The sequence below is a fragment of the Bos indicus genome, chromosome 2 (genome assembly GCF_029378745.1).
Source record: "Bos indicus isolate NIAB-ARS_2022 breed Sahiwal x Tharparkar chromosome 2, NIAB-ARS_B.indTharparkar_mat_pri_1.0, whole genome shotgun sequence".
NCBI classification, from domain to species: domain Eukaryota; kingdom Metazoa; phylum Chordata; class Mammalia; order Artiodactyla; family Bovidae; genus Bos; species Bos indicus.
The window spans coordinates 99,947,272-99,969,516 of record NC_091761.1 but is presented as its reverse complement, the minus strand read 5'-3'; the positions used below and the strand labels follow the sequence as shown (position 1 = coordinate 99,969,516).

General features: G+C 35.7%; 1 protein-coding gene across 6 annotated transcripts in view; it reads left to right on the top strand.

Moving 5' to 3' along the window:
* Positions 1-22,245, top strand: part of ERBB4 (erb-b2 receptor tyrosine kinase 4) — a 1,281,057-nt gene that overhangs the window by 492,233 nt on the left and 766,579 nt on the right. For all 6 annotated transcript variants that reach the window (XM_070800265.1, XM_070800289.1, XM_070800279.1 and 3 more), the window contains exon 2: positions 1,018-1,169. In XM_070800265.1, the coding sequence (XP_070656366.1) occupies positions 1,018-1,169 (152 nt within the window). The remainder of the gene's footprint in view (positions 1-1,017; positions 1,170-22,245) is intronic.

Sequence of the window (22,245 nt, the reverse complement as noted above, 5' to 3'; positions counted from 1 at the left end):
AAAGGAAAGATATAAGCATCTGAAAGCAGAGTTCCAAAGAATAGCAAGGAGAGATAAGAAAGCCTTCCTCAGCGATCAATGCAAAGAAATAGAGGAAAACAACAGAATGGGAAGACTAGAGATCTCTTCAAGAAAATGAGAGAAACCAAGGGAACATTTCATGCAAAAAGGGTTCAATAAAGGACAGAAATAGTATGGACCTAATAGAAACAGAAGATATTAAGAAGAGATGGCAAGAATACACAGAAGAACTGTACAAAAAAGATCTTCATGACCAAGATAATCACAATGGTGTGATCACTGACCTAGAGCCAGACATCCTGGAATGTGAAGTCAAGTGGGCCTTAGAAAGCATCACTATGAACAAAGCTAGTGGAGATGATGGGATTCCAGTTCAGCTCTTTCAAATCCTGAAAGATGATGCTGTGAAAGTTCTGCACTCAATATGCCAGCAAATTTGGAAAACTCAGCAGTGGCCACAGGACTGGAAAAGGTCCGTTTTCATTCCGATCCCAAAGAAAGGCAATGCCAAAGAATGCTCAAACTACCGCACAATTGCACTCATCTCACACGCTAGTAAAGTACTGCTCAAAATTCTCCAAGCCAGGCTTCAGCAATATGTGAACCGTAAACTTCCAGATGTTCAAGCTGGTTTTAGAAAAGGCAAAGGAACCAGAGATCAAATTGCCAACATCCTCTGGATCATGGAAAAAGCAAGAGAGTTCCAAAAAAAATCGACTTTATTGACTATGCGAGAGTCTTTGACTATGTGGATCACAATAAACTGTACACATCTTAAACCTAGACAATGTTATGTCATTTATGATTCAGTAAAACTGTATAAAATGAAAGTGAACATATTTATCAGTGTATGATTATGGATCTTAAAAGGATTCAAAATATTTTAATTCAGGAAATTGGAGTAGATTGTTGTAGAGCAGAGTTGAGGGAAATGTTATCATGGTTCCTGTCGTACAAAGTTTATATAACTTCCCATGTTTCTTCTTGTCTTGACAGTGTGTGCAGGCACAGAGAATAAGCTGAGCTCTCTCTCTGACCTGGAGCAGCAGTACCGAGCCTTGCGCAAATACTATGAGAACTGTGAGGTAGTCATGGGCAACCTGGAAATAACCAGCATCGAGCACAACCGGGACCTCTCCTTTCTGCGGGTAAAGCTGACTCTTTCTTTCTGTTCTTTTTGTGAATAGACAGTGGTGTCATGATGCATAAAGACAGACTCGCTTCTTGTGTTTGATGGCTGTGCTCTCCTGCTCTGCCCAACAGAGACCATGACTATAGGCATGTAGGAGATAAGAGATTACAAGGCACACTCCGGGAAAGAAAAAGAGTGACATGCCATCATGATTGACACCCTGAGTTTAGGACAAATACTGTTGTCCTAAGATTGATGAAAGATTCTGTCAGAGTGTAGGCCATGACTTGCAGCAGGTGTGTCCTTTTCTGAATGTCAGCCAAGAAGGAAACTTTAGGCTGTGGACTAGGAGAGTCAGAGGACCAGTCAGATAAGAATTTGTAACTTTACCTAGGAATTTCCTTTTCTGCCCCTTTCTGTCACTTTGGAATTTTTAAATTATTTTATATTACCATAATGAGAGTAATACTGTTAATTTTAGAATAAAAGTGCCATGTTTTTGTCACTTAAAGTGGACTAGTAGGAAATCCCACATAGATATATAAGTTGACATAGGCATGCATGTAATTGAAGACACACATATATGACATCACCCCATGACAAGTCCTTTTCCATACTTGTTTTGACTCTCATTTATCCTTACCTGTTATTCCTGTTATTAGTACTTAATGCCTGCAGTTTCTTAAGTTTTGCTTCAACTGGAAAAGTATAGGAAAATCTGAACTTCAAAGGGACTTTGACAAAGTGAGATGAGGATGTGGCATTTTGTACAACTGATAATTTATTCCTTATATAAGAATTAATAGGATATATTTTAAATAATAGCATTCCTAGAATATACTTAGTCTTATTTTCAATAATATTTACACACTTCTCAGGAGCACTGTCTTATTTAAATGAAAATATGAATAATGCTTTGAATACTGATTCAGTAAACTATTTAGTAGATGGTGAATTATTTAGAGAACTGTGATAATTTTAATAATTCTATACTTAGACCAGAGGTAAAAAATAATGATTTTGAAATACTTTGAATGCAATAAACATGTCTAGAAATGGTGACAACCTCAGAAAATGTACCACTTCAAAACTAAGTAACACTATGAGACTTATGGTATCTGCTTTTAAAATGACTGTCATACTAGTATTGATATAGGGAATTAAGGTGTTTCTATATTCTGTTGTTTGGTTTCTAGAACTCTAATTCTACAAGTTGTGTAGTTTGTATTAACTATGATGTTTAATTATGACATCTTTGTTTATCATGAGTAGATAGTAAAATGTATCTAAATTCTTGAGTGAAAAGACCTTAAAATAATAGCTTTTTTTTTCTGTTTTGCAATATTGTTTCAATAAATGAACAGGTACACCTATCCTAGAAAAACTTCTTTGAAGGAGTGCATATGAGTATTAGTTACTAAAATTTGCTTGCAGTGTTCTAATATGTCTTGGTTATTTTCAGCTAAGCTGTATTCTTCAAAATCAAAATTAAAACTTGGTAGCATATACTATAGATTTGTAGATTTAGTTAGAAATGCCAAGAAACTCAATGATATTATAGAAAAGGAAAATAAGGGATGAATTCAAAAACAGGGAAACTAGGTAAAAAGATCTTTTAGAACAGAATAATATAATACAATTTTAAAAGGCAATCTGAGGTCTTCGTTTTTCTTCTCATATTTCCCTTGCTTTGTATGGAACTAGATTGCACTGGCTTAACAAAAAATAGCATCAGTACTGTGAGGGTCTTTAAATAATATAAAATTGTCTTGATTATTATATATTTTATAATTTTATCATTCTTAGGCTCTTTTAAGATTGCAAAATAGAATGATTGAAAGTTGACTTAATCTTAGAAATATGAACAAAGCAAAGAAGTCTTTGAGCATCATGGTCTATACTGTTGGATATTCTACATTTTTAGGAACTATTTTGAAGTTTAAAAAAAAGTAAAATGAACATATTTGATAAAGAAGAAAATAAGGAGGACTAAAGCTTTATACTTGGAACAAGAAATAAGTTGTTTGTTTAAAAAAATAATTATTGGCTCTTAAGGAAGCACCTCTAAAAATTCATGTAAACTTTATACTATAAACTCATGAAAATATCTTGGTTTTAATATATTTAATAATAACTGTAATAGGTTTTCTTTTTGTTTTTGGCTTATTAATGACATTGTTTTTTTGTTTCGCTTATCTTTTGTTCCTTTGGAAAATCATCATTTCTAATTGTGCTATATATCATTCACTCAACAAATAGTCTTAGCCCAAAGATATAATAGCAAGTTATCTATTGTCCTTGGCTTCAAAAATATTGCAGTCTTATAGAGTTTTACAGATGTCTAATATATAGTTATTATATGTATGCGTGTGTGTGCATATATACATTTACATTCAAATACAAAATTTTGTAGTTGACAATACAGAAATAAGACATCAGAGTCATAATGAAGGTATGGTAATTGTATTAATTGTAAGTGCGGGTGCTGAACAAAGAAAGGAATGGGTAATTCTAAGGATTCAGGAAAGATTTCAGCAGAGATGTGCTTGGATTGAGTCATGAAAAAATGAATAGGGGCTCACAATGCAGGTGGGTGGAAGGACATTCCAGTCGGTTTAATATAAGTTAAGGCTTAGAAAGAAGGCCCTAAGTCGGAGTCAAATGTGCACCTACTGTTACTGCTTTAGATTCTAGATACGGCTTTCAAATGAATCAAATAGTGCTCTTCCTCTCACGGAGCTTACAGGGTAGTGTGCATAAAGATATACTGTGGGATGGAATAAAGTATTAAGTTGGAGAGATTGAGATCTTGGTAGTATGGATAAATATGTACCACCCAAATGACACCCAGCACCCAAATGACAAACTAGCGTTTAGGGATTAGATGAAAGAGTGAAGGGAGACAGACCTGTATTAGCCCAAGAAGTGGTCCAACGTCAAAATTCTCAAGATGTCCCATTCTCTGTTTTTTGGTGAGTTCAGTGTAAAATCATAACTGCTTATGTTCATGAGCTCTGAATCTAGGCTTGTTAGCTGAAATCTTCATACTACTGCATTGGATGAGCTATTATTTCTAACTACACCTTAGAATATGAGAGCTTTCCATTTAACATAAAATGTAATTCATTTGTGTTCTTAGTAGCTTGCTTCCTAGAAAATACATAATCTGTTCAATATTGATACCTTGCAAGTAGAGTTCATGTAAAGGGAATCTATTAATAGTTATTTTACATTATGTTATCATTTCTTATAAAATTTGAATTGTATGAGTGAATTGGGAGCTTTCATTAACTTATCCTATGGGTTATATAGCCCTCATATATGTTTACATATAACTGTAATGCATTGACCCACTTATAGAGGTGTGCAGTTTCCATTCTTTTAATAATGGTCCATATCTACAATGTGTTTAGAAAGACATCATAGATAGGGATTTTGAATTCTATGTTGGAATTTATGTTGTCATTAAGAAGTTAGGAAATTATCTTTGCTTTAAAAATATTTCCCATCCTTGTTTTTATCTCTAACTAGCAAGTTTATAGTGTTTTGTTTTTTTTTCCTTGTTTTGTTTTGTATGAAAACCACTCTAATGTCTGTGATTCATGAAAGCAGGTTAACCATCACTATTTATCTCTTTTACTATCTGAATATTCAGTGTCTAGAACAGTGTCTAAAGTTTTGTAGCTTTTCACTATTTGTTGAATGGAAAAATGTGTTATCCTAAATACTTTAATAATTCTTAATTATAAATCATTATTTCATATGGGATATATTTTCTAGATGAGTTTATGGGACTCTCCTCATGTTATTAATATTTCAGTGTGACAGCTCACAGGTCAGATGTTTGGGCATAAGACACAGGCTGGGTCAATCAGAATCAATTCCCAGTGAAGATTTGGAATTGTGACAAAGAACATTGTTTTTTATCAATTAGCTTCTTGACCAACTGGTACCAGAACTCAGTTTTGTTTTGTTTTGTTTAATTTTTTTGTATTTTGGTTTTTTGAGTGTAAGAGCTGTGCAAACAACAGGATAGAGCCAACACGCTGAATCTGACATAGAGACCAGGGAAAGAGACCATTCAACCCAAATTAACAATGAGGGCAGCTGCCAGTCTGCTTATGAAGATTGATTGCATCCCAGCCATTTAGCCCATATGATGCCTTGGAACTTGTTAGCAACTTTGAAGTTATTTCCTGTTTTTTTCTTAAACTAGATAGGTTTGTTTTCTTTTACTGTTACTAAAAGATCCTATCAAGTATATCTCCCAAGATCTCAAGAACATCACAAAAGTGGGCCATTTAAATTGGATTGAAGATGTGTCTATATATAATACCCCCCCAAAAATAAAACTCTGTAGTGTTATGTACCTACTCTGTTAATCTTTGTTAGATATATGTTATTAAAATACTTTAAAATGCATTCTTTCAATATTATTTTATTGTATCAAACCCAGTGCTTATCCCTAGATGCACCTTTTCACCTAGCTTTGTTGTAACCTTGAGCTTTTATGTTTCTTTTTGGGAAAAAAAAATGTAGTTGATAGTGTTTAACATTAGACCCTTGAGATACTGCATAGTTGGCTAGAAAAAGGCCCTAAAACTTATTTACTATGTATTTTATCACTGTCACAGGGTTAAGACTTATAATAGAAAACAGCAAAGCATAAAAATCACAGATTTTGCACTATTATCTTACACTTTGTGAACTCTCTACAACAAAACCAAGTATACCAAGTAATGGGAATGAACTATTAGACCTTTTACCCTCATTAAAATTCTTGCCAATATCTCACCTTTGTCATCCCATTGGTCTTCCTTGCTGCTGCTGGCATTCTGTAACTGAGAGCTTCTAACAAGATGCCTGACCTGCTAGTTTTTGTACTTTAAATGTATTTTCTCTGTTTTATATATTTACTTTAAACAAATAAGTTTTAAGTGCCAAATAAGTATAAAGCCATGTGATGAATAATGTAGAGTATATATAAGGACTGTTAATATCTATCTGCAACCATTGTTATAATAGGTGATTACTTTTAATTTGTGGCTTGAATTCAGTTGTTTGTGAATTGCTTTGGAAAATGTGTAGTTTTTAAAAATTAATTAATTTATTTTAATTGGAGACTAATTACTTTACTATATTGTGGTGGATTTTGCCATACATTGACATGAATCAGCCACAGGTATACATGTGACACCCCCATCCCAAACCCCGCTCCCACCTCTCACCCCATCCAATCCCTCTGGGTTGTCCCAGTTCACCAGCTTTGAGTGCCCTGTCTCATGCATTGAACTTGGACTGGTCATCTATTTCACATCTGGTAATATACGTGTTTCAATGCTATTCTCTCAAATCATCCCACCCTCACTTTCTCCCACAGAGTTCAAAAGACTGTTCTTTATATCTGTGTCTCTTTTGCTGTCTCACATAAAGGATTGTTGTTACCATCTTAACGACCAAATTGGTCATTACCAATTTATGTTAAATGCCATTTACTATAAATTCCATATGTATGTGTTAATATAGTATATTGGTGTTTTTCTTTCTGGCTTAATTCACTCTGTATAATAGGCTCCAGTTTCATCCATCTCATTAGAACTGACTCAAATGTGTTCTTTTTAATAGCTGAGTAATATTCCATGTGTATATGTAATCCAACTTTCTTATCCATTCATCTGCTGATGGACATCTAGGTTGCTTCCATGTCCTAGCTATTGTAAACAGTGCTGCAGTGAACAGTGGGGTACACGTGTCTCTTTCAATTCTGGTTTCCTCAGTGTGTATGCCCAACAGTGGGATTCCCGGTTCATATGGCAGTTCTATTTCCAGTATTTTTAAGGAATCTCCACACTGTCCTCCATAGTGGCTGTACTAGTTTGCATACCTACCAACAGTGTAAGAGGGTTCCCTTTTTTCCACGTCCTCTCCAGCATTTATTGCTTGTAGACTTTTTTGATAGCAGCCATTATGACCAGCATGAGATGGTACCTCATTGTAGTTTTGATTTGCATTTCTCTGATAATGAGTGATGTTGAGCATCTTTTCATGTGTTTGTGAGCCATCTGCACGTCTTCTTTCAAGAAATGTCTGTTTAGTTATTTGGTCCATTTTTTGAATGGGTCAGGAAAATGTGTATTTTAAAAAGCGATGAAGAGATCAATTTATTTAGCACTTGATCCATTGACCTGGAATATTACAGTGTCAGTAATTAATTAGACTTCTGTGTGCTGCTTAAATCATTTAAGATTTAAGAAAGCTTAAATCATAATGATTAAACATATGTTTTATTACTTAAAAAGAAATAAAATAAATTGATAAGACATCTTTTCAAAGAGCAGCATTAATATTTTGTTATTGGTAGCAAAAAGGCGATGACTTTGAAAAAAATACAGTATAGTTTTTTAAAAAATATTTTAAAGGTATCTGTTCTCAGATAATGAATAACACATGTTGCAGTTGGAATGCAACAGATTTTGGGAAAAAAAATCTTCTTTTATTGTATAGTTGACAGAGCTATAAAGAGTTTTATTTAATATATACGAAATAGTGCCATCTAAAACTGTCTTTCTAAAATAAAACTCCAGTTTTATTTCTTTATAGAAATCATATAAATCATTCATTTTCCTTTACTAAAGAAAATGTCCTATTCTTAAATCCAAATATCATCTTTGTCTTTTAGTTAATCATTAATATTTTATAATGCTATGGAACTATCCTACTTTTTTATTATACACACACATAAATATAAATGTAAATATACATTTTTCAGGTGTAAGGATGGACCTACATTACTTCATTCTTATACTTGCACATAGTTACTCTTCTGACTAAGGAAAAAATTTTGTAGAAAAGCAGATACATCTGTAGCTAACAAAATGCAAGATGGTGACTGCTTCACTGAAACCTAAGACCTTGGCTTCATTAGCATGGCTTTGATACAATAAATCAGGGATGATGCTGAGCAATAATGAGTTTCAAGTTGCAACAAGCAATTCCACTTTCATCTGTTTCTTAGCTGTTTCCAGTAAGAGTGAACAACTAGTTGTGCTCATTATAAAATTCTGAAATATTTACATTTCAGCCTACTTCTAGCCTTAGGATGTATCTTTTATTCCCCTCTAGCAGTTCAAAGCAGATGACTAAAATTAAATCCAACTGTGTGTGGAGGGGGTTTATATTTGTTTTGTGTTGTTTCCATATCGTGTTCACTCATACTGAACTCTGCCTGGGCTAAGCTGTTGGCTGTGTAGTATGATTTAGGAAAACCCTACACTGAAAAGCCCATCCTTAAAATAGATAATTTATAAAATACTTTATTTCTTTGAGTTAGAAAATGCTTTGTTGAATAGTTTTCTTAAATAGCAACTATTGGGAATTCCCTGGCAGTCCAGTGGTTAGGACTCCATGCTTTCACTGCCAAGAGCATGAGTTTGATCCCTGGTCAGGAAACTAAGATCCAGCAAGATGCACATGCACAGTGAGGCTATTAAAAATATATATATATATATATATATATATATATATATATATATATATGTACACATACATATATATATATATACACATATATATGAAGCTAGTACTGTCTAATTGTGTTTGTTTTTAGATCATTAAATACCAGATAGAATGACTTCTGTGAGATTTTGTTGAGGATATTGATTGGCAACAGAATGAGAAAAGTAGTGATATTCTAAAAGCATTAAAAGTTGGAGAGGAAAACAACATTTAATTAAATATCTGTGGCATAATAAAGGTGGGTCCACACATATTCACATTTACCTAAAAGATAATATAAGGGTTAAGTCACTTGCTCAGTCATGTCCAACTCTTTGTGACCCCTTGGACGGTAGCCCACCAGGTCAAGAAATGCCTGTCATTTCAACAAACATTAAAATAGGATATGATGTTCTGACTTTTTATTTAATTTATCTTTTTGTTTGAATTTTGTGTAAAACTACATTTGCGGTAAAATGTAACATATTAGTTGTATTTAGATGATGAAATTTTAGCTGGGAGAGATAGAGGATACTAAAAATACAATCGAGAAAATAGTATTTTGACGTTTGTTGGGCCAAAGCAGACATTCTGGGTTAAATGGAATTTTCAAAGCTTTGATAGTTTCTGAAAGCTATTTCTAAGACTGTTAAGCATACTGCATATGCAATTTTGTATGTATATATTTACAGCTGGCTTTTAAATTGAAATTTGATTTTGTACTAAATATAATCATAGAACTTGTATTGCAATTGAAAAAGCTATATAATTTACACTTGGCCAGGACATATGTAAATATATATATATATATATTTATATATTTCCTTGTAGGATAAATACTGTTTAATCTGAGAATATACATTGATTCAAAATCCTGATGGTTTTTAGCAGCTCTACATGAAAAATCAAAAGATAAAATGTATTTATATTCTCACTTTGGCAGTTATATGAACATATTTTAGAAACTTTTTTCTTAATTAAGTGAAACATTAAATGATATATATATATTCTTACGTATTTGATAATTTTCTCTATATCTTAAAAATATTAGAAATAAAATGCCATAGTATCTATAAAAAAGATGTACATATGATAGAAACTGATATTTATATTTGAAGGATTTTTGGAAAATAGAAATATGAACTAGAATAGTATAGTTTATAATTCTATTATATATACAATTATATGTTATAAATATAAATTAGTGACTATTTATACATATGCTGCTGCTGCTAAGTTCCTTCAGTCGTGTCCGACTCTGTGTGACCCCATAGACGGCAGCCCACCAGGCTTCCCCGTCCCTGAGATTCTCCAGGCAAGAACACTGGAGTGGGTTGCCATTTCCTTCTCCAATGCATGAAAGTGAAAAGAGAAAGTGAAGTCGCTCGGTTGTGTCCGACTCTAGCTACCCCATGGACTGCAGCCTACCAGGCTCCTACGTCCATAGGACTTTCCAGGCAAGAGTACTGGAGTGGGGTGCCATTGCCTTCTCCGATTTATACATATATGCTAACATAAATATAAATGAGCTAGGATTTTCTAGAATTGAGTCAGATTAGTATAACATACTATCCGTATGTAATGTCTCTCAGATAATATTATTAAAAATAAAACTGTTTAATAGAAATTTTTTAAGTCCCTAAATTGTAATACATTTTCGAGGAAAAAAATGCCCTTGTTGCAAATATACTTAAATTAAAAATGAATTTATTAAGATCCTAAGCAGATGCAAAGCATTTCTTTACATTTCTGGGGGTTAAGGTATTTAAATTTGGCTTAAATAGTGAGTATAATGAATTTATAAGCTTTTAACCTTAATTAGAAGTAAACGCAAGTAACAAACCCATCTTGCTCTATGATACTTAGATACTCTTTGCTCAGAAAAACTGGGTATATAAAGGTTATTTCTTAACCTTTTAAGCAAAGACCTTGGTTCAAAGAGACAGAGCAAATGGTATTTATAATAAGTTTTAAAAACTAACTAGGGCTCCTCTGGTGGCTCAGACGGTGAAGAATTCACCTGCAATGCAAGAGTCATAGGAGACCTGGGTTTGATCCCTGGATTGGGAAGATTCCCTGGAGAAGGGAATGGCAACCCACTCTAGTATTCTTGCCTGGAGAATTTCATGGACAGAGGAGCCTGGCAGGCTACAGTCCATGGGGTTGCATGGAAGAGTCGGACACAACACTTCATTTCACTTCAGGGACATTTGGGAATGAGCTACCTTTCAATTCTAAATTCCAAACAGTAGAATCTAATCAAATAAAACATTTTTTAAGAAAATCATAATTATGAACATTTCATTAGCTTTATTTTTTTCTGATCCTTAAAATGGAGCACTTTGTTTTCTTTCAAAAAAGACAGGCTTAAACTTGAACACATTTGTACAAGTCCAAATCAATTCTAAAGATCTCTCTCTTCAGTCACATAGAACATAATCTAAAGTTCAAAAGCGTAAAAATAAAATGTGAAAATGTTTCCATTTTAAACACTGTAGTTATTTCTTCTGATCCTTAATTTGAACCCTTATGACTATATAAAATACTATGTTAAAATATATAATGAAAGTGATAACAATTGAGGTTTTGTTGTAGTAAATTTAAGCCTCTTTGAAATCACTACTGTTAAATTTCTACCTGAAAATCAAAATATGTAATCAAACGTTGAAGTAAATATTCTTAAACAATTTGGTGCCACATTTGTTTCCAAAAATAAAAGTGTCAATCAGGGTGCTTAGCACCTGTAACTCCTTAGTAAGAGGTGGTTTTTTGTAACTGTTGGATTTCTTCCTTCCTTCTTTGAATCTCTAGGCAGTGACAATTGAGCAGTGCTCTGAAGATTTGACAATATATTTTTACAAAGCTTTTTTAAAGGTTCAGCTTTTGGGTGGTAGTGATTTTGTATTTTCAGAAAGGTGAAATTGCAAGTCAAACACTTTGTTGTTTTTTTAAGAGGAAGTCAATAGCTAAAAATGTAAAAAGTCTGTACATAATGAGTGACAGTTGTTTCAACAATCAAGATGGTATCTCATGGAAGCATTGGGAAGCATTCATTAAAAAAAAAAATTAATGAGGTATCAATGAAGCACTGGGAAGAGTTCATGAAAGAAATACAGTGTGAAGTACAAACAAATATGGACTATATGCTGAGTGGCTTTACTTTCTTTCTTAAAGCTTCCCATCCTCTGAAGACAGTGGTCAAAATTATTTAATTCCTATATTTTCTGGTCCCTGCCTATAAATCTTGTCTTTTGCTATCACTGATGGCGTTAAAACCCATGTTCATCTTTCAATTATACCCAACTCCCTTTTTGTATTCAAATCTAACACTATTGCCCTTTCATGCTCTGACTCTTCCCACCAGTACACATAGAAACATGTCTTTATTCCAGATCTCCTTTTAAAAATGGTTTCTGCAGGAAGCTTTACTAACTCCCATGTCTTACTGAATTTCTCCCATTATTACATTCATAGCACCCATGCTATTTTGTAGCACTTTCACTATGGCAGTTATTTAAGTATTTAATTTCCATCTGTTCTCCCATATAATAAATAGCTTGAGGACAAGGGCCATGTCTAGTTTGCTGAAGAATTTTAAACATTACCCAGTGTCTGTCCTAGAGTGGCTGCTTAGCAAATATTTGTGGAATGAGTACATAAGTAAATTGAAGAACAATGAAAGTGAATTCTTTTGTTCTTGATAACGTCTTTAATTAGCAAAATAAATCACAGTTTTTTTTACATTATTTACTTTTCTAATTGAAGTCCCTTTCCCTAGTTTCTTTGTAGAATCTATAGTGTCTTTCATGTTATGTTCCAGGAAATGATTTGGCTAATAATAAGTATACTTCCTATAGTAGAAACATGAGAAATTTAATTTACATATGCACGCTCATACACAGATACCTAAGGGATGGGTAAGCAGTCCAGTTTGCTGCCTCTGCTGTGTAAAGAACAAAGCCATGGCCATCACAGCTTTTAAGTATCTTCTTTATTGCCTTCCTTGAGTACCTGAGACAGTCTTCATTGACATGATCCCTTATATGCATATACTCTGTATAAGTAAAGTCTCTATGCTTTTGTATGCAGTTTCCTTCCTTTCTAGAATGCCTTTCCACCCTTCCCTTTGGGAAAATCACACATCTTCTAAGAATTTATTTATTTATTTATTTTTTTGGCCACATGGCATGAGAGAACCTAGTTCCCTGACCTGGGATCAAACCCCTGGATTGGGAGCATGGAATCTTAGCCACTGGACCACCAGAGAAGTCCCTATTCTCATTTTAAAATGGTAGAATGTAGTGACTTTTTCAGGAACATACAGCTCAACCAGCATTTTCACCCAGGTCTTTCAATTCAGACTTCAGACACTTGTCTAGCTTCTTGTCTACTATTTACCAAAGCTGTTTCTTGGAGAAAACAGGTTTTTAGAAAAGTTGAAACAAAGGGAATAGATTTTTATAGAAAAAAAAGTAAAGCATATTTTAAAATTCAGAGCTAGATTGATTGTGGCAGAAGATGTGCCTTGGAAGAGCCACTGTAGTTTTGACCATGAACGACCCAGGCTCAGTCAGTGAAGGTAGCTGATGAAATGAGGAAAGCCCTGCAAAAAACTGCCAAGAAAAATTTATCTACTTCATGATTTAGATGTTGTAATTAAAAAAAATAAGCATTCATTCAGCATGTCTTTGAAAAATGAAAAGGAAGTGTTAGTCATTCGGTGTCTGACTCTATGTGACCTCATGGACTATAGCCTGCCAGGCTCCTCTGTCCATGGAACTCTGCAGGCAAGAATACTGGAGTGGGTAGCCATTCCCTTCTCTAGGGAATCTTCCTGACCCAGGGATCAAACCTGGGTCTCCTGCATTGCAGGCAGATTCTTTACCATCTGGGAAGCTGATAGGGAAGTCCCAGAGCCACCAGGGAAGCCCCAGCAGATCTTTCAGTCAGTCAGTCAGTTCAGTCGCTCAGTCGTGTCTGACTCTTTGTGACCCCATGAATTGCAGCACACCAGGCCTCCCTGTCCATCACCAACTCCCAGAGTTCACTCAAACTCACGTCCATCGAGTCAGTGATGCCATCCAGGCATCTCATCCTCTGTCGTCCGCTCCTCCTCCTGCCCCCAATCCCTCCCAGCATCAGAGTCTTTTCCAGTGAGTCAACCCTTCGCATGAGGTGCCCAAAGTACTGGAGTTTCAGCTTCAGCATCATTCCTTCCAAAGAAATCCCAAGATCTTTATGGACTGCTAATTCTTTGTAAGTTGTTGTACTGTGTTTTATAAAGAAGTATAGAGCTATAAGTTAACAGTCCCTAACCCCAAACTTATTAATGCTAAAAGAGTACTTCAGGTAGTAAATGTCATAGACATTCCCAGAATCGTAATCCTGTAAAATCAAGGACTACATTTCATCCTTCTTTATATTCCCAGGACTTAGCACACTGCTTGGCATGCACACACACACACACCAAAGTATAAGATAAATAATGAATGACTGAATAGTATGTATTGAAATGTGTGTGGGGCAGGTGTCACAAAAATATTTGTAGAAATGGTTTCCTGTTCCACATATGAGGAGTTTGGGAGTCACCATTCTGTCCCAACAACAAATAGAAAGCAGAAGAGACTGAAAAATCAACCACTTTTCAGGACACCCAGTCATAGATTAGTCCCCACAATACGGTGGGTTTTACCTCCAGACCTTCAGTTGAATTTCCACAGTAAATAAGGGAGGGGAATCTCTTTCAACCTCTAGAAGGGAGAGGAGAAAAGGAACTATTTTGAAATGCACACCATACTTCTTAACAGGCCTTGCCCTCAGGGGAAATTACTTAACAAGAGAGAGCCTACCCTGCTAGATTCATGTACCCAATTCTAAGTGGCTTCAGTCTTATCCAACTCTCTGTGACCCTATGGGCTGCAACCTGCCAGGCTACTCTGTCCATGGGATTCTCTAGGCAAGAATAGTGAAGTGGGTAGTCATTTCCTTCTCCAGGGGATCTTCTCAACGCAGAGATCCTACTTGGGTCTCTCTCTTTTTTTTTTTTTTTTTAATTTTATTTTATTTTTAAACTTTACATAATTGTATTAGTTTTGCCAAATATCAAAATGAATCCATCACAGGTATATATGTGCTCCCCATCCTGAACCCTCCTCCCTCCTCCCTCCCCATACCATCCTTCTGGGTCGTCCCAGTGCACCAGCCCCAAGCATCCAGTATCATGCATTGAACCTGGACTGGCATCTCGTTTCATACATGATATTTTACATGTTTCAATGCCATTCTCCCAAATCTTCCCACCCTCTCCCTCTGCAACAGAGTCCGTAAGACTGTTCCAAACATCAGCGTCACTTTTGCTGTCTCGTACACAGGGTTATTGTTATCATCTTTCTAAATTCCATATATATGCGTTAGTATACTGTATTGGTGTTTTTCCTTCTGGCTTACTTCACTCTGTATAATAGGCTCCAGTTTCATCCACCTCATTAGAACTGATTCAAATGTATTCTTTTTAATGGCTGAGTAATACTCCATTGTGTATATGTACCACAGCTCTCTTATCCATTCATCTGCTGATGGACATCTAGGTTGCTTCCATGTCCTGGCTATTATAAACAGTGCTGCGATGAACATTGGGGTACACGTGTCTCTTTCCCTTCTGGTTTCCTCAGTGTGTATGCCCAGCAGTGGGATTGCTGGATCCTAAGGCAGTTCTATTTCCAGTTTTTTAAGGAATCTCCACACTGTTCTCCATAGTGGCTGTACTAGTTTGCATTCCCACCAACAGTGTAAGAGGGTTCCCTTTTCTCCACACCCTCTCCAGCATTTATTATTTGTAGACTTTTGGATCATAGCCATTCTGACTGGTGTGAAATGGTACCTCATAGTGGTCTTGATTTGCATTTCTCTGATAATGAGTGATGTTGAGCATCTTTTCATGTGTTTGTTAGCCATCTGTTTGTCTTCTTTGGAGAAATGTCTATTTAGTTCTTTGGCCCATTTTTTGATCGGGTCATTTATTTTTCTGGAGTTGAGCTGGAGGAGTTGCTTGTATATTTTTGAGATTAGTTGTTTGTCCATTGCTTCATTTGCTATTATTTTCTCCCATTCTGAAGGCTGTCTTTTCACCTTGCTGATAGTTTCCTTTGATGTGCAGAAGCTTTTAAGGTTAATTAGGTCCCATTTGTTTATTTTTGCTTTTATTTCCGATATTCTGGGAGGTGGGTCATAGAGGATCCTGCTGTGATGTATGTCAGAGAGTGTTTTGCCTATGTTCTCCTCTAGGAGTTTTATAGTTTCTGGTCTTATGTTTAGATCTTTAATCCATTTTGAGTTTATTTTTGTGTATGGTGTTAGAAAGTGTTCTAGTTTCATTCTTTTACAAGTGGTTGACTAGTTTTCCCAGCACCACTTGTTAAAGAGATTGTCTTTAATCCATTGTATATTCTTGCCTCCTTTGTCAAAGATAAGGTGACCATATGTGCGTGGATTTATCTCTGGGCTTTCTATTTTGTTCCATTGATCTATATTTCTGTCTTTGTGCCAGTACCATACTGTCTTGATAACTGTGGCTTTGTAGTAGAGCCTGAAGTCAGGTAGGTTGATTCCTCCAGTTCCATTCTTCTTTCTCAAGATCGCTTTGGCTATGTGAGGTTTTTTGTATTTCCATACAAATTGTGAAATTATTTGTTCTAGCTCTGTGAAGAATACTGTTGGTAGCTTGATAGGGATTGCATTGAATCTATAGATTGCTTTGGGTAGTATACTCATTTTCACTATATTGATTCTTCCAATCCATGAACATGGTATATTTCTCCATCTATTAGTGTCCTCTTTGATTTCTTTCACCAGTGTTTTATAATTTTCTATATATAGGTCTTTAGTTTCTTTAGGTAGATATATTCCTAAGTATTTTATTCTTTCCATTGCAATGGTGAATGGAATTGTTTCCTTAATTTCTCTTTCTGTTTTCTCATTATTAGTGTATAGGAATGCAAGGGATTTCTGTGTGTTGATTTTATATCCTGCAACTTTACTATAGTCATTGATTAGTTCTAGTAATTTTCTGGTGGAGTCTTTGGTCTCTTATGTCTCCTGCACTGGCAAGCAGGTTCTTTGCCACTGGTGTCATCTGTGAAGCTAGATATTATCAGAGCCTAACTATCATGGGGAAGAGAAATACCCAACTCCACCTGACTCTAGCCATCCTGGACCTGGATCATCAAAAGGATGAGATAAAAAACTGAGAAACATTTGTGAGGTTCGTAGTTCAGAGGCATAGGCTCAGTAAAAGACTGAGACCTCATCATAGGACTGATGAACACTTACTATCTCCTCACCGCATTCTAAAGAACTATTTACACCACCTCCTTTTATGTGTTACATCATGTCTATCAAGAAAAAGTTACAAGGCATACCAAAAGGCAAAAACACATATTGAAGAAGCAGACATGGCATGGTTGGGAATTTTAAATAGCTATGATTGATATGCTAAGTGTTCTAGTAAATAAAGTAGACAATATACAAGAACATAAGAAGAGAGATGGAAATCTTAAGAAAGAACCAAAAAGAAATGCTAGAGAGAGAAAAAAAAAAACAGTGTAATGAAACGGAAGAATGTTTGATGGGCTTATTAGTAGATTGGACATGGATGAGGAAACAATTTTTGAGCTAGAGGATACATCAGCAGAATTCTGAAAAACTGAAAAACAAGAACAAAGACTGAGAAAATAGAACAGAATATCCAAGGACGGTGAGATGTTTATATGATTTCAACTATATGACATTTTGGAAAAAGCAAAACTATGGAGACAATAAATAAATCAGTGGTTCTTGGGATAGGGGAGGGGTGCTAGGGAGAGTTAGGGAGAGACAAACAGGCAGATCATGGAGGATTTTTAGGACAGTCTAAACACTCTGAATGATATTATAATGATTAGTATAGTACTTTGGTATACTTTCATATACTTCAGTAATTATGTCATTGTACTTTTGTCCAAATCCATGGAATATGAAAGAGCAACAGTGAATCCTAAGGTAAATTATTGACTTTGAGAGATTTTGGTGTAATGATGTAGATTCATCCCTTGGTTTAAAAAAAATCCTATGAGTGATATTGATAACAGTGGAAAATTATGCATGTGTGGGTACAAGGGATATATGAGAAATCTCTCTTTCCCTCTCACTTTTGTTGTAAGCCTAAGCTCCAAACAGAAAACAGTAAATAAAGTCTTTTTAAAAATTCATAGAGGAAATAAGACTCAAGTTAGCTCTTAAAAAATAATAAGAGTTATAAAATAATAGAGAAAATAGAGAAAGAATTCTAGGTCTACTTCCACTTGGAAAATCTCCTCCAATTTTTATTCATTGCACAAAGGCAATGTCTAAAATAAACAAAAATAAGAAAAAATAATCTGTGACATAGAGGGAAGCCTTGGGATGCAACAGAAACCTGGAAGAGTTAGTATGTTGAGATATAAAAGGGAGATCAGGGCCCAATTGTAGTGAGCCTTTAAGGCAAATCTTGTTATGAGTGTGACAGTATTATTTGGGGAACTCAATCTTGCAGCCATGTGGAGTGATTTCAATATCTGAAGTTTTGAGTATTAGGTTGATGAGACCCTGGACTCAATTGATTGCTGTGACAATTGAAAATGTGAGATATATTCATTAATCATTGTAAAAATTATTTAATAGAACTTAGTGACTAACTGAATATAGAGGTTGTGTGTCAAGTAGACAAACAGACTCAAGATGTCAGATCTGGTGTCCTATATGTGACAGACATAAAGGAAGGAGAGCCAGTTGTGGCTAAAGATGTCTAGTGACAGATTTCTTGAATTTGTCAATTTTTCAGAAAGACTTTCTTCCTGAATGGAAATGTGCTTTGCACCCCTCCTAAGGTACACCATCAGAACTCAGTCAAATGTCAGCTAGGTGAGTAGCCAGGGAATGGAAGTGTTAGTGAAGCATTTATCAGGATAACTTTAATTTGCAAAGACCAGGTGACTGTTGCATTTATTTCGAACTCTGTAGTTAGGTTCAGCAAATAAGAAGTTAAGCTCATCAAATGATTGGTTGTACTTAAGCCTTTGGGGACAATAACCTAGTTGTCTTTCTAAGAGATGTAGCTTAGCTTAACTTTTTGTTTGCTGAATTTAATTATAATACATTTACAATCAAGATGGGGAGCTGTATTTGCATTTCAGGAACTAATTTTTGTAAAAGCATTTCTGGTGACAAAATTCACAGGTAACTCTACTCTGGAAAATCCCATTTTGGTTTTCCTTCTTATCAGCTAAAGGATGATCAGATGTCAAGAGAGTGTGACTCAGTTGGGCATTTCTTGTTCTGTTTCAGTGAGGCAGTTGACAGAACATCTGTTTTATTACTTCCCATGAAGTAGGATATAAGGAAAGTGTGAGCACTCATGGGGTCAGCAATCCAGTGTCCTTCCTAAGGAAGCAGAGGGGACAAGTTAACTAAAGGGTGCTGCAAATAAAGAGGAATACGGTAAAAGGAAAGTTGTGTTGTTTACAAAAAGATGGCCCATGTTAATAACTTGGAAGAAAAGAAGGGCAAGCAATAAATAAAATATTTGGACAAGGTGGATTTTGGTGACCTGAGAGGAAGTCAGAAGTGCAGAAATACACTAATAAGTAAAGTGAAAGTCACTCAGTCATGTTCAACTCTTTAGTCCATGGAATTCTCCAGGCCAGAATACTGGAGTGGGTTCAGTTCAGTTCAGTTCAGTTCAGTCACTCAGTCGTGTCTGACTCTTTGCAACCCCATGGACTGCAGCACGCCAGGCCTCCCTGTCCATCACCAACTCCCGGAGTTTATCCAAACTCATATCCCTTGAGTCGGTGATGCCATCCAACCATCTCATCCTCTGTTATCCCCTTCTCCTCCTACCTTCAATCTTCCCCAGCATCAGGGTCTTTTCAAATGAGTCAGCTGCTGGAGTGGGTAGCCTTTCCCTTCTCCAGAGGATCTTCCTGACCCAAAAATCGAACCTTAGTCTCCTGCATTGCAGGTGGATTCTTTACCAACTGAGCTACCAGGGAAGCAAAGCATGTGTTAAATGGATGTCACTGTGCTTTTCAAATTGCTTAGAATTTTAATCTTTTGAGTGGGAGAGCTTCACCTTAAAAAACGCTGACACCTCTGTTCAAGATTTATAAGGCACCTTTTGCCTCTGTATCTTTGTGTTTATGCACAATGTGTCTTTTTAATTGAGTGATTCTCACTGCCCCAGTGAAGTAAGGGGACACTTCTGTTTTACTGATGAGGGCACTGAGTCACAGAAAGGTTAACTGACTTGCTCAGGTCATGCATCAGTAGCTCGCAGAACTTAAGCTCGGAACATTCTAAAGACAAGAACTCATAACAAAGTGTAGCTTTATAGATAATTAAGCCACATTAATGCCTTCTATTTTTTTTTTATTATAGAAGTCATACTATATCTGTAGCTAACTGAAGAGCAAACTTTGAACCAAATTGTCACAAAATGTTCTCCAACAAAACTAGATCTGGTATTAATGATATTTAATTGTTTAACCATGCCATGTGTATAATCATGTTATGTGTATTGGCACCCTCCCTCAGGATGCATGTAAGAAAACAAAACAAACAAACAATAAACATGCATCCTGCTGGCATAAATACTTCTAAAAAGATGGTCTAATGAATTGGTCAGTAAGCTGCTCAGCACGGATTCAACAACTTTTCTTAGACTACATTTGGACTATTCTGTTCAGATAAAGGCCCTAAATTTAAGGATATATTTGATTGGCTTAGACTGTGTCTAAAATAAACAATTGGGAGAGTATGTTTCCAGAAAACCGTGTCTCAACAGTAACAACTTAAAGAAGTGGGTGTGTTGACCCTGGTGAGGAGAGGACTAAATGAAAACATGATAATTGTTTTCAGATATTTGAAGGGCTCTCATAGAAAAAGGAGTGGCTTAGTTTTGAGTTGTTCCAGAAGACAAAATTAGGCAGAAGTTAAAAGGAGAAAGATTTTGGCCTAAAATAAAAATTTTGTTAACAATTAGAGCATTCTAACAATATAATGGGGTGCCTTGTTAGATGGGGAAAATAGACAGGAACTCTTAATTGAACACCTTGTATTCTCCAGGCAATGAGCCATTGGTACCACCAAGCGGCAAAAAAGAAAAGATTAAAGAGCCTGACATATTGTAGGCAACCAGTGAATGTTTAATTCTCTTATCTTCCCTAAATGTTTCTCACTTTATATTCATGATAATCCAATGACGTCATTATTGTCAACATTTTGCAAAGGACGTGCTTAGTCACTCGGTCATATCCAACTCTTTGCAACACTTTGGGCTGTAGCCCACCAGGCTCCTCTGTCAATGGGATTTTTCAAGCAAGAATACTGGAGTGTGTTGCCATTCTCCAGAGGATCTTCCTGAGCCAGAGATTGAACCCATGTCGTCTGTGTCTCCTGCATTGTAGGCGGATTCTTTACCTGCTGAACCGTCAGGGCAGTCAGGCAAAGTTAAACAGCAAAAAGGCGGTGCGGAGGGTGGGGGTGAAGCTCAGACCGGATTCCAAATCTGTCTCCAAATCTCACTTTCATTCAACTGTATAGTGCTGTCTTCATCATAACATTCTGCTCTTTGCCTGGAGAATACTCGGTCAAGAATTATCAGGAAGGGAGGAACAGGGTTTTGTGCATTTGGTAGAAAGTTGGTAGGAAAAAACACAGTCTTTTTCTTTTTGAATTTACTTGGAGATCAGTGCTGCTTCCCCTTGAAGATACTCTGTGCTGTTCAGTTATGCTTTGCCTTCTCAATCCACAGATATTAACATTTCTAACCTTCCAATGATAGATTTAGCACAGGTGTTTGGGTGTAGCTGATGTGGTTCTGGAATCATAGCCTTATCCAAAATCTTCTTCTGATGTCCCTTTATAACTTTTAAAATTTTTACTTAGGTTCTATCCAATAGGGATTTGAAGAGTATTGTGGTATGGTGTAAGGAATACTATCATGACCTCTGAGCACACTACTTATCTTTCTTTAAAACTTTATTCCTTTGGTCTTAAATGCTTTTCACTTCTCAGAGTCTTTATTAAAATCCTAAGACGCTTAGGTGGTTTGTCTTGGGAGGGTTTAAACTTACTAACTACCATAGCAGCTATTAGATTTCATTTTGACTGGAGTTAGTTGACATTTCATGGATCTTTCTTGACTCACAGAGTCGCTCGATGATTAATGTCTGCATCTAGTCCCTAAATTGCTTTCAGGTACCCTCCAAATAAGTCGCATGTCACTCTTGCTCTTGCTGTGCCTTTATTTTTCCCTGCTTAAAACATGTATTCATGACTCATTTCTGCCGCAGTGCTTGTTTCAAGTAGTTAATGGAAAAACAGAAAACCTAGGTTCTAACCTCTCTAATGGTGGGATCTAGTGCAAATTAAACTCTCTGAGTTGCCTATTTCTCTTTTGTAAAATGAAAAAACTAGATTAAGACAGTATTTTACAGCTTTAGTCACTGTTAAAATGCCTTCATAATTTTTGCCTTACCCACCTGAAATTGTACTCTTATTTTCTTATGAATTTTTATTGAATC